This window comes from Copadichromis virginalis, linkage group LG17 (genome assembly GCF_057382275.1).
Source record: "Copadichromis virginalis isolate Kocher_CV1m ecotype Utaka linkage group LG17, C_Virginalis_male_GT1.1, whole genome shotgun sequence".
NCBI classification, from domain to species: domain Eukaryota; kingdom Metazoa; phylum Chordata; class Actinopteri; order Cichliformes; family Cichlidae; genus Copadichromis; species Copadichromis virginalis.
The window spans coordinates 4,306,420-4,319,644 of NC_140634.1; the positions used below are offsets into that span (position 1 = coordinate 4,306,420).

Genomic DNA, 13,225 nt, shown 5'->3' on the forward strand with positions numbered 1-13,225 from the left:
TTCATTGATTTTTCAGAAACTCCTTACACACCAAACACTTCCGCGTGTTAAAAAAAGGTCAGCTAGCATGCTTTTGACAACATCCATTAGAAACTACTTTCCCCACAATGCACTGCAAATTTTTAACCTAAACAAAAAACCTAGATGAAACTCAGCTTATGACCAACTACTGCTTCCATAAAATCTAGTTTTCAAGCAATGAAAGGCTCTTTTTGAGATTTTAAGTCATCTTGCTCATCTTCTGAATACATTTCACTTCCATACAACTAAAACCAGCTTTAAGTATAAATTCAGTGACACAACCACTATTTAGTGTATTTTCAATTTGCATAATAAAAACCTGAAAAAAGGGCAATATAAATGCATGTACTTCCAGTCACATGACAACACAGTCATTCTAATTAGCAGAATTAAAGCAACTTTCATAGTAATAAACATAGTTAATCCAGCAAATAATAATAGTGATAATAATAGTAAGTAATTCCAGGGGTAAATTTTGCCAGTTAGAACAAATACTCTGCTTGGCTCTTGTGGACCCGGTCATCTCAACCTGTGTACGTCTTCACATAATACAGAGATACGAACATCATACAAGGGCATATAAGATTATGCAAACACTCATGGTAAAGTTGAAATCTTGAAGCACTTTTTTTCAACATGCTTGTGTTTTTTCATGAAGGTGCAGTTTTTTTTCTTCATAAAAAAAAAAGAAAGAAAGAAAAGTCAAAGGATGGTGAGTTTAAAGTGGAGAGAGCGAACGTCCGTAACAGTGTGTTTCACAGCTTTGGATTTCTCCCGTTAGAATGGCAAAAAAACAAAAACGTAAGCCTGAGTTCAGTAAACGATGATTTCACCTTTTTAGTTGGACTGACACTGAAGTGATGGTGGAACACTGATGGCATTAAACTGCGCTGTGCAGCTCTGCTGATAGCAGTCGCGTGCTGCCAGACAGTTTCTGAAAGCTAACCGCAAAGTCGGGAAGTAAAGGAGACTTGAAGCTGCTTTTTTTTTGTTACATTTTTTTTTTACATTAAAACATTCCATAGAGGATACAATCAACTTCCCTTGCAAACTCACTCGTTCATTCACTCACTCAGACATGCCTGTACAGCAAAGCATTCGTAAATATTACCTTGAAAATGATCATCAGTATTCACAATCTATTTACAGTAGCATGGAAAGACTCATTTGGATTACATTTATGTTCTCTCTCTCTGTAGCAAACAAAAACAGCAGACATAAAACCACAGAGGAGCATGAACCTGAACCCTCTGCCTGCCTCACAGCACATTCAGAAGCCCACACGTCCAAGCTAAAGTGTACGACTTCACATTTAATGAACGGTATTCCTAATTCATTAACCTCTTTGAACAACCTCTTAAATCCCTAATGTAGCTCATTCAAATTTAATAATAATAGGTAAATGAGTGAAATGGTCTTGAATAGATTTAAATAGAGCTGCTGATGTTTTCTTTTGTTTCCTGATCATGCTTTCCAGAAATAAAAAACATTGACAACACACTTCAAATGTTTTTAAAAAATGCATAGCAATCAATGGGTAAATCGACGCGATAACAGTGAAGAATAAGATTAAGGTGGTCATTGGAATAAAGCCCTTACACGGTAGAAAGTTCCCTTCGGTATACATTGACGTCACAGTCGGATTAGTTTCCTCTCAGAAAAATGTGTTGGAATAAATGCAAACCTTCAGAAATCTCAACTATCTGTGCGCAGGCATGTGTGCAGCAGTTCAAACATTAGAAGTTTGCTTCTTTTTTGACTGCCCTGACCCACGCTGCCTTAAATATTCATACTCATCGAACTTCAGACTTGCTTGGTTGCTACAGCATTGTGCATAAAGTAACAGAAGTGTTTTCAGCCAATGAATAGTCTTCATGACACCGAGAAGTGCATGCATCAGTAGTGTCACCATATATTATGCAAGTTTTACAATTTATCCTATAGTGCTTGAAAAACAGTACATTCTGCGGAGACTGTAGTTTTATAAACAAGAACTGCAGCATGATTAGTGGTTTTCGCAGTCTTCTATCCATTAAAAGGGTATTTAAAATGTCAAATATCCCACTGCCACAGACAGAATGAAAAGCTAAAGATATACTGACTTTTTATTTCTCCAATATGGGGTGGGCCCACATCCCATAATGTGACTAACTGAACTTAAAATACATAATCAGTAGTTTATGGTCTTTCTGCGACTTTACATTGTGTATTATAGCTGATGGATTTCTATGTTGTCATCCTTCAAAAGATTATAAATGACATTTTTCTTCCCCTGAACAACCTTCAAGCAAAGCCAATAACGAGCGCACCTACAAAAACAGGCGTTTTTTTGCGCATAATGTTTTGGCCGAAACCTATTAGAAACACATCACCTTAGACACACTGCTGGATTAGGCTGGAAATTTTGCTTCATCACACTCACATACTTGGACCCACATCTTATTTTTGAAAAACCAACAGAAGGAAGGACTCTGGGGTCAGAGCTTCAGATGGGGCAAGAACTTTGTAAACTAGGTAAGATACATTAAACACAATGCTGGTTTTGGACTTTTTGTGGGATTATGGCTTAGTCTATGCTAGAGAAAAATAGGATGATGACCTGGAACTTGCATTTTCAAGTTTTCTGCTTTTACTGACGAAAGCAACCAGTCTCCAAACACAGACTCTGAATGGCAGAATTTAGAAATAATTGGTGTGTAAATTAACACACTTTAAAAACAGACAAATTGCCAACACACTGCAATCAATCTCAGTCAGTGTGCTAGTGAGTGCAACTCATCTGCAAGAGGATTTGTCTCAACTGGTTGTAGTCTGGTTATATTCCAATATAAATGCAAGGTTGCCAAGCACCGATGCCATTTTTGGAATAAATTGCCATCATGCAGCAACTAAGTCATTACTTATAGAGCCATTTCTGAGTCTGTTTCAAATCTATGAGGTTCTGATGAATTTCTGTGTATGAAGATGGCAACAAATTAGCAATTTTAACCAATTTATCAAAGTTAATGAGTGTTATCACAAACAGACAGCATGTAATTACCAACTTGTTTCCATTCCATCACAAACTGATAGCAGACTTGGTCTTATTGCCATTTTATTGCCTTCCTGACACACCAAAGTCGCTTTGAAGGGGGCAGCTGACTGCGAGTGGTTGCAGACTGGTCCCAGTGTTCGAAGCAACCATTTCAAAGAAAGCAAGATCATAATATCGTTCTACATCGCCACAGTAATTTTGGACATGCTGCAATCTTCAGCCACTTTTACCCTAGTGTGACTTTGTCATTAGCTGACGATAGGAAAAATGCAGAAACATTACTCCTTATCCTTTCCAGTGAGGGCAAAAGAGATGATAAACTAGATGGTAGATGGAGTCTAACACACAGAACTGTGCAGTGAACCAAAAATGAATTCGAGAAAACTTCGGTGAGTGTAGATTTACTGTCATTTTCACCTTAACCCAAATTTTATCCAAATGTGGCCTCACACCCACCTCATACTGCCACATATCGAGACAAGCACTATGAACACAGTTTTTTAGCAAGACAATTCAGGCAATAAAAATAATGTAAATGGCAACAGATTTTGAAAAGATAAAAGGTCACAAAACGTTCTCTTTAGGTTATTTTGCAGCTATAATTAAGCCCTTAGTTTCCATCTTGAACAACTTCAAATCTGGCTAGTTTTGTTCTAATTTGTCAAGCACTGCAGAATGAACCAAATTGTCTTCATTACCAAGCAATAGTCTTTGGCTACAATTCAATAAAGGGATCGGTACAATTGCATCGAATAAAGACATGACAATCTGATATGTGTGAGTGAGCACCCTACATTGTACAGCTCTGCGTTCTGGGACAGGAAAGGCCATTAGCCATGTTCAAGAGTTCCATTAGGTGAAGAAAACAAAAGTCGGGTTAGTAGTCAAAAATACTGACTGAGTCGTGGATCTGTGCATTTATTTAGAGCCCTGTTTCCAAAAAAGTTGGGACAACATGTAGAATGTAAATAACGAAGAGAATGCATTGATTTACCATGTCCTAACCTCCGCACTGAATTGAAAATAGCATAAAGAAAACATGAAGTAATATTATATATCATTATATATTTGAAAACAGCAAAAAGTTTGAAAGAGTTGGGGCAGAAATAACGACTGGAAAAGTAGATTAATGCCTAAAAAACCTGGACTTGGGTGTTGCACGCATCACCAGTGACATCAGTACAGCCCTGTAATCTCTTAAAAGGTGGTAAAGCCTAACCTGGGGACACTTGCACATGTTTTAGGGCTACACTGACAAGCATAAACCGTCCATAGAGATCATCAACTGCCACCATAGGACAGGTTAGTTGCAAATTACTGCTGCTGCTTTTCTTTAATGGAAATCACTGCATGCATGTGTTCAGAAATGCTTCTGAAAGCTATCAGAAACATTGCGGAGCAGCTGAAATCCAATATCAAAGAATAGTGGGATAAACATTTTTTCTTTTAAAACTACAGCAATCGGCCTCCAGGTTTTTCAAAACAATTGAAATAAGTGGTGATTAGGAAATATGCCCCTGTCCCAACTTCTTTGAAAAGTGCTGCAGGTATCAGCCAGCGTGGTTGGTGAATCGCTGCTTTCAGTCTTTAATTACATTTCGTGACGTTTCTTGAAAATGCTTCAAAAAAAGCTTCAAAAGTAAGCATCGATGCCCTGCTGTTGCCTGCAGTGAGCCCACGTATGTATATGGTCAATAGAAGTCCAGGTCTAAATTATCAATGCTGAAGTCGCGCACCAACACAACACTACAGTAAGGACACAGCTAACGTCCTGAAGCCTGGATCATTAACTGCAATGCTGGCTGGAACGGCCGGACTGTGACAAACCCCAAAAATAAAAAGACTAAATCAGGAAACTGGTGTTCACCAGCGCACAGTGCAGCTGCAGTTTTCCCTGAGCACTTCTGGACTGGGTGCAGCTTGACAAATAAAGAAGGTGAGATCATGGCTTCGGTAGAGACATAAAGAACGACGGCAGGCTACAGCTTCTCCATTCTGGATTGTGTCTCTGAGGACCCACCAGGCCTTTCTTTTAGTAACTATGCTGCGCTGCCTGTAGCTCCTTGGGAAGTCTAATGACAATCCATCTTTAGTTTCTGACTTTTTTACCTGGACGTGTTTTCCAGTAAATACTTATCTCTATGTGTTCTAATTCTATCCTAAACTTATTCCATGTTTCATAATAACCATTATGTGTGTCCCTTAAAGGGCAATTATTATAAAAGTTTTAATAAAGTAAGAAAATAATAAACAAATCAGAATCTTTCAGACAATAAACAAGTTGTATAATGCTCTGACATCCAATCAATAAAGGTTTACAATCTCTACTCAATCTGATAAACACATGTGAATGGCAGCTAATCTATGTCTGATCCTTTCTGTGCAAAATAGATAAAGCGCTTACTCATGTTTCCACATCTCAACAGTCATATGGTACTTTTAAAGCACTTCTTAAAGCATGAACAAACAAACAGAGAACCAAGCCCATAAGGACACACAAATGTCTTAAAGGTGCTATGTGTGGCATTTTTACACGGATAAACCACTGTCAACATGAATTTGCTACATCTGCATCATTTGTGTTTAAAAAAAACAACGACCGCCTGTTTTCTGTGTTCCACAATTACCAGGTCAGATTGGCAGGGAGATGTGTTTGATTAACAGGAAGTGAGATTTGCTGTTTTTAGACCAAGCATCTGGCGATGATGGGAATTGGGTTCTAATTTAGATCCTAACACAACAACAGCTATTAATAAAGAGGAACTACATGTGGTTCATCTTGGGTATTGTCTCATTTGGTTACACTAATTATGCCAAGGTAGCAATATCAATTTGACAATGATATGTTTGTTACACATAGCGTCTTTAAATTTAACAGCAGTTAATAAAAGTAAAACAATCCGTTTGCCAACAGTCAAACCTAAGTCGGAAAAAAAAACTAAATAAATTGATGCGGGAAAGATCAGATTGAATGGGAAGGTTGAACTTGTATGACACCAGCAGCTCCACCGTGAACCACCAACTGCAGCTCACAGGTGGAGCAGTGGACAACCTTTTATCAGGTAATAATCAAAGCCAACTGTGTGAACATCCCCAGTGTGAGACCGTGGGTGTGCTGTGGCTGTGGCAGGACGAGTTTTACGCTGACATCCTGGTGGGTGTGCAGTATGACAATGGTGGCTTGAATCGGTGGGGTGGCGGTAAAGTCCTCTGCTCTCCCACGAGCAGGGCGGGGTACTGGCTGGGGGGCCTATCCGAGAGGCAGTAAAGCGAAGAGAGGGAGGGACAAAGAAGAGGGCGATCGTCTTCCTCACTGGTCGTCCTCGATCTCTCTTTCTTTCCCGCTCTCCCTGCTTCACAGCGCCGTGGCCTCCCAGCTGGTTCCCCGCGGGACCTGGCGTCACTTGGTTTCCGTGAGAACCGGGGCGGGGACCGCAGATGGGTGTGGCCGGTTCAGCTCCGTCCCCGTGGCAGGAGAAGAAGCTGCAGATGCCAGGCTGCAGGGTGTGACTGGTGCAGTGACACCTGAAAGAAGGGAATGAGAAGCTGCATCAGCTGCTTGTAATACTGAAATCCCTCCTTGATTTCCAAAAGAAGTAGAAGACCACAGGCTTGCATTTCTCACTAGTGACTGGATCAGTAAGATAAAATTAGTTTCACTTTGATAAAGAAGTGAAGACATGAAACAGCTTTTGCACTGTACAGCTAAATATGTTGAGGAAAAATACAAAATAACGTAGGTAATAAATGTAACGCTGTTCTGGCCCTTAGCTCATGTAATTTAGTGTAAATTTTGTGCCCTAAATTTTGCTCATTCACTGTTACATACTCCTATGAACAGCTCACATATGTTCTCTTAACTTTCTGATGCCACTGACACCACTGAATCATACTCACAATCCTTGTGGGGAGCTGCTATGTTGTTATCGATGGAAGAGATCTTGCTGGCGACAGCGCTGGTGCTCTGGCTCTGCGCCGTCTGGCCGGTATTTTGGCTTTGAGCCGGCTGGTTCTGGCCCGCCTGGCTCTGGCTTTGGGCTGACTTCTGCGTCTGACTCGGCCTAGTCGGTGCGTTGGACGCATCAATGCTGCTCCCCATGCTGCTGCCAAGCTGCAGCCGCCTCATGTGCCGAACCACGGCAGTGGCATTGAACGCTTGCTGTGAAGAGCATAGAAACAAAAGGAAAATCTGATCACGAAACCTTGGGACAATGCACGCTGAGCCATCACAACTTAGGTCTGCACTAAAGTATACCCTGCTTTATCATCCTTCTGTTCACTAATGGGAACTATTGTTTAAAAAATTAACATCTAGCCGTATTTAAACAGAGTTCAAACTAATGACTGAGACCATAAACTCTTGAGCCATACCTTATTATGACGACAGAGTTCAATAACCTGGTAACGTTATGGTAAAATATATTGTGTTAAAATGACCTAGTAAATCATTTTCATTTGTGGAACATGGGAATTGTTTGAAATCTGAAGTTTGTTCTTATTTCTTCTGACTTCTTTAGGGGTAAATAGCTGTTGAGAGGTAGATCTTACCCACGAGACAAGCCAGGTTTTTATTGCTGAGTGATTCACCTTCTAAAAACAGTTGGCTGAGGAGCTGTAATAGGGTAATGTAGTCTATTGCAGTAGAGCCAAAACCACAGAGAATAAACTGCAGTAAACAAAATTTACCCTCCATTTGCTCTTGGCAAAGTTCTTTCTGATCTGCCGGCTGACTGACTCATGGATGTTCTTGCAGAGAGCCGTATCCCCAGCGATCCTGAGATATATATATAACGACACAAAAACACAATTTCTTAGTCAATACTTCTGAATGTACATCAACATCGATATCAATATTGATTTGATGGATTTTTGTGATGCTGTTGTGTGTGTGTGTTTGTGTGTGCATGTGTGTTTCTCACCAGGGGTGTCTGAGCGCCTGTTCACAAGTGAAACGCTTGGCTGGGTCTTTTTCCATCAGTCTGCTGATGAAATCCTTGGCTGGGAGAAAAACAAACCAAACATATAAACACCACATTGTTTTTTACCACGTTAAAACCCACTCACAAAACATTTTGCGACACTGAAAATCTTTGACATTTCGATCAGGGAAAGATGTTTTCAGATGTCAGATGTTGCACTGTTTGGTTTCTACTGAGAACGTGGGCTGTGTGTACCATCTGGTTTTCACTGTATCAGCCAAGTTGACCTCTGTTAATTCTACATTACTAGCAATGTGCAGGAGTGATTTCTATTTGCTCTGAGGAAACTTGACACTTCTGAAAACACAAAGCTTTTCTTGACAGTCCATAAATGCGATTTTATCCTCACTAACACAATAGACTGGTGACTGAAATAGACTTCCAGCCAATAGAACGCTGGTTTTACTTCCAGTCTATGCCCATAACTGTGCTGGTAATGGATGAAACCACACATCGCACACTTACTCTCACATATTTTCATTCCATGCAGATTAAATCAGCGACTATGATGGAAAGGTGGTGTGTGGGCCATATGTGCCACATGATGGACCGAGGAGGCGGAAGGACAGATGGTGGAGGAAGGAGGAGGAAGAGGAGGCCTCACCTGAGTCTGATATGTCATCCCAGTACGGTGCATCAAACTCATAGTCAGCTTTCAGGATCTGCTCGAACAGCTTGGAGTCGTTTTCGTCGTAGAATGGAGGATAACCACACAACCTGCAGACGAGATATTTATTCTTTTGGTCGAATCTTTAACAGTCACTTATTTTCATTAATAAATGATTTCACTGATTACTACAGAGTCCCTTTACTCATTGTCACCCTTTTGAAATGACTGCCTTGCTTAGGACACATAGTGTTAAATGCAAACACATGTGTATGTAAGAGACAGACTAGATCTGTGTCTGTAAGGGAATACTGTAACCCAGATTAATCTTTGTAGCTACAATTTACATATGTCCCCTAAATGCCTCACATGTAGGCAACAGTGTAGTGCCACAGGCAGATTTGTGTTTCTAGACATGAATTTGACAGGTTTTCTTTTTCTCTTTTCAGGATCCCTGAATATGAAATGAATATATTTAATTTTTAAAAGGTAAAAAACTCCTTATTTAGAGATTTATAGCCTGTAAGGATTTTGCTACTCATGGCAGAGACCACAATTTGACTTAAAAATCCACCCACCCTTCATTTTTCTGTATTTTGCTTCCAAGAAACCAGACTTTCTTGTAATTTAAAAAAATCTAAATTTTCCTTTCTACACTGGCTGTTTTTTCACCCATTTTCAGTTCAGTTGTTGTATCCAATGATCTTCAGAGGATTCTTTTTTTTTGTTAAGTCACTTAATGCTGACCTCTGAATCACTGAAGCATAATAAAGCACATAACCCAAGGGACGAACCAGTGTTGTTTCTACACAGACAACAAACTGGCAAAGAGCCCATTTTAAATTGTATCTTAATGCACTTTGTTACTAGCAGCCTGCTGCACAAACACATCACTTGTTCCCAGATGAATCTATGAAGAATACCAAAGACAATGGCAGGTATAAACCTGTATTGTTGCACTAACAAGGTGATTCTCAAACAGCTATTTAGCTGAAAACCTGGTATATCGCAGCATGATGTTCAGTGTGTTCTTTAAAAGAAAATCCAAGGGAACTGAAAAAGTGGGGGACAATAGAAGATGTGGCAGGCTTAAAAAAACTAGCCACAGCAGGTGATCATCTGCTGTTCACTGAAGATTCTTCAGAAATAATCTCAGTGGAAGGGTGCTATAAAAAAGCCTTTGACAGCCAGGCTTTGGTATACCAAATTACACAAGACTAGACTAAAAATCTGTGGTAACAGATCTTATGGACTGATGAATAGGAATTTGAAATTTTAAGTTTAAATCACCATCAATATGTACAAGAGTGAGTGTCTACTGACATCTGCAAAACACGGTTCTGTCGTGGTTCCGGGCAGAATTTCAGCCAGTGTTGTTGTGACAACTGATGAAATTATGAACATAGAAAAGTCAGAGTCTGATTGGCAGTGGCTTCATTGTTTAGTATGACAATGATCCCAAACCCACTGCCAATGCAGACCTGGAGAGAAAAGTACACAGTGGCCTACCAGAGCCCAGATTACTGAAGCAGTGAGGGATCGTCTCGACAGAGAACAGAACAAAAGGCAGAAAACATCCAAAGAAGAGCTTTGGATGTCCTTCAGGAAGCCTGGAGAACTATTCCCGAAGGCTGCTTAAAGAAATGACAAGATAGCTTGCCTCAGTTGTGTACCACTTTTTGAAATACATTATCAGATCAAAACAAAATTCCTGTTTAGGCTTTGGTGCTAAAAACAACTTTGTGAAGTACTGGGTTAGGTTTAGAAAAAGATCAAATATGTGGTGAAGATAGAAAATATACATCCTATAAAACTTAGTAAAAGATTATTGCTGACTGAGTCTGGCTGTAGGAAATCCGAGGTACTATCTAAAAGGAGGAATGTCCGCACTTCAGAATGCATCTGTGAAGGCAGGTTGTGGCTTGCAGTGGTCGCTTTAACACTGGTAACAAAGAACAATTTGCAGTCAAGATTTAAGTACTCCAGTTACTCTGCTACCCTCCAGTACCCCTGCTAAACTTGCAAACTTGAATTAATAGTAGGTGGTGTCGCAGTATTGTTGTCACATCTGGACTTGAGCTCAGAGCAGTGTATTACTGTGACTGCGTAGTAGCAGTGGTAGTTGGCTGTATCGCCTTAATCGCATTAACATGAGATTACTGGTTCTTGGTGCTGATGAGCACAAATGAACTTAAGTCCAAGTTTGATTTTCCATAACGACACAAAGCGGAGCAACAGCAGAGCTGCCGCTCAGCCCAAAACACCTCATTACCGAGGTTCTGGATGCACCAGGAGATTTTCATAAAAACTCATTAAAATGCCGTTCTCCATCAATACACACCGGAAAGAAAGAATAAAAGGGAAACGCACCGGGCAGAGAGGAAGGAGGACTCTGCCTGCCGTGAGGGGAAAAGGGCTTTCTGATTTGTTTTTTTTGCTTTCTCATTTGCTTAAAGACTCACTTTGTCATGTTACTCGGCTGACCCTCCACTCCATCGAACACACACACACACACAAATACACTTGCACTCGGGATCCTGGCTGATTATCATGGTTGATTACCTGATGTGATCTTTCCACCTGAGCAGCAGTCAAAACCTAACAAGGTCTGAATCCCAACGCTAATTGTGCTAATTGCCAGCAGGGAGTTGCTCTTTCTTTTACCCTGCACGCACACAGCAACACACGGACATACACACGCACAGCCATTTCTACTGTGCTGTCAAATCCACCAAATGCTTTTTACTAGCAAAAGCTTTTACTGCACTACTCACCACAAAGTACAGCGTAAAACGGGAGAAAGACAGAGAAAAAGTCAGCGCGAGAGAGTCACGTGAGTTTGTTTGCGCCTGCTTTCCTCTCAACCACTGTGAGCTCTCTGATTGCTCCTCAGGTGTTAAACATAAATGAAGATGCAGAGGCAACATACACCTTAAAATAACTCCAACAGTGGCGTTCTCAACAACAAGATTGCAGTCTGAGCACACAAACATGGTTTCCATTGTTCACCAACACTGGTGAAAAACAAGAAAATGAAAATGAAATCTCGTCACAGACGAGGGTGAGAAGGGTGACAAAGGCTAGATGGAGATCCGCTTAATGAGCGTAAATGTGATGTGAATGGAATGCATGTTTACAAACAGATTTTCCAGTTAAGGTGTTTTCAATTTTGTGATTCATACATGGCCGAGCCAGGTCTCCATAGCCCAGCTGATGATTAGAAAACTACTAGTATGAAAATGGCTGTTTTGTTGTGCTGTTATAAAGACCTTCATTCTATTTAATTACAAAGATTACATCCAAGGGAACTTGTAAAACGACTTTAATAGCTACTCAGAGATTTGATATAATGTTAGATGGAAGATTTGGTAAAAATATGTCACAGGAGGAAAACCAAAGGTGTAAATAACACACTAATTAAACACGATTACAGTAACCTAAAACTGCTTCATACCTGTGTCTAGACACGGGTTATTTCAGTTATTTCAAAGCCTGCATGGCCTCTAGGGGCGACAACTTCTCTGGTCTCATTGTATTGAAATCTATGAGAAAACGACCCTACTTCTTACTGTTTTTATGACTTTAGTTAACAATTTCCTAATTGGTTTTTTCAAAAAAAAAATTAATTCACCCTACAGCATTACGTGTATACAACGGATGGACAAGCTAATGGTTAGCAGTCATGTGACTCAATGCAAGGCAAACCTGTGAATGTATTTAGCTGATTGACTTGGCCGCATTTCTGGCAATGAACACGATTATCACAACCTTAATGATGAATAAGGCATCAAGAATTCAGATTTCCCACCGTGACCATGACCCGGTGCTAATGGAGCTTTGGTGCTTTCTGGTGATGTCAGTCATGGTGATTGATGGAAACTGCTTCCTGTACAGTGGAATATAAAGAAGTTTAATTGGTACTTACAAGATGTAGGCGATCACTCCAATGGACCAGCAGTCGACCGCTTTACTATACGGCTTCTGGGCGAGAACCTCTGGAGCTGATAGAGAGAGGGAGAAACAAGCAGACACAGCGGGGTTAGAGAAAAAAACGGCTTTGGAATGACCTCAGTTTGGTGGTAAACCTAACTACAGTGCGTTTTTACTTTTTCAGCTTGAGGTCCAGTAACAACTGCGGTGTGATTTTTATATGAAAAAGGGGCTGTTTAATGAGACTGAGTACAGAGAAAATATGCAGACACCTCATGTCTGTTGAAATTAAAATCACATGCCAGTTCGGTGCACGGTGGGAAATATTCTGCAGGAGGTACAGATTCTCATAGGTGCAGAAATACATGGTACAACTAGCTCCAACTAGCTCTTCTAGTTAGCTTCAGACCCATTTTCTCTGCTGCTGGTGTCGGTAAGGGAGGCTTTCCAGGCCCGACCTTTCTCTGCAGCTCATTACCGAAGGCCCTGGACAGAGCAAATTACTGATGACAGCGAGGTCGCCGTAATATCACCTCACATATACACACACAAGGCTCTCGAAATAGATTTGGCATGCTCACACACATACACACAGAAGGAACACCAGTCATATCTGAGTCAAAATATAAACTTTGCACACTTGTGCTGAATCTG

At 40.5% G+C, this 13,225-nt stretch overlaps 1 protein-coding gene across 1 annotated transcript in view; it reads right to left on the reverse strand.

Moving 5' to 3' along the window:
- Window positions 1-5,253: 5,253 nt before the first annotated feature.
- camk1da (calcium/calmodulin-dependent protein kinase 1Da) overlaps window positions 5,254-13,225 on the reverse strand; it is a 76,285-nt gene continuing 68,313 nt past the window's right edge. Inside the window, exons 6-11 of the mRNA XM_085437022.1 lie at window positions 12,567-12,642; window positions 8,639-8,751; window positions 7,975-8,053; window positions 7,742-7,829; window positions 6,953-7,214; window positions 5,254-6,580 (exon numbers count right to left, since the gene is read on the reverse strand). Coding sequence (XP_085293148.1) covers window positions 6,456-6,580; window positions 6,953-7,214; window positions 7,742-7,829; window positions 7,975-8,053; window positions 8,639-8,751; window positions 12,567-12,642 — 743 coding nt within the window. The 3' untranslated portion in view covers window positions 5,254-6,455. The remainder of the gene's footprint in view (window positions 6,581-6,952; window positions 7,215-7,741; window positions 7,830-7,974; window positions 8,054-8,638; window positions 8,752-12,566; window positions 12,643-13,225) is intronic.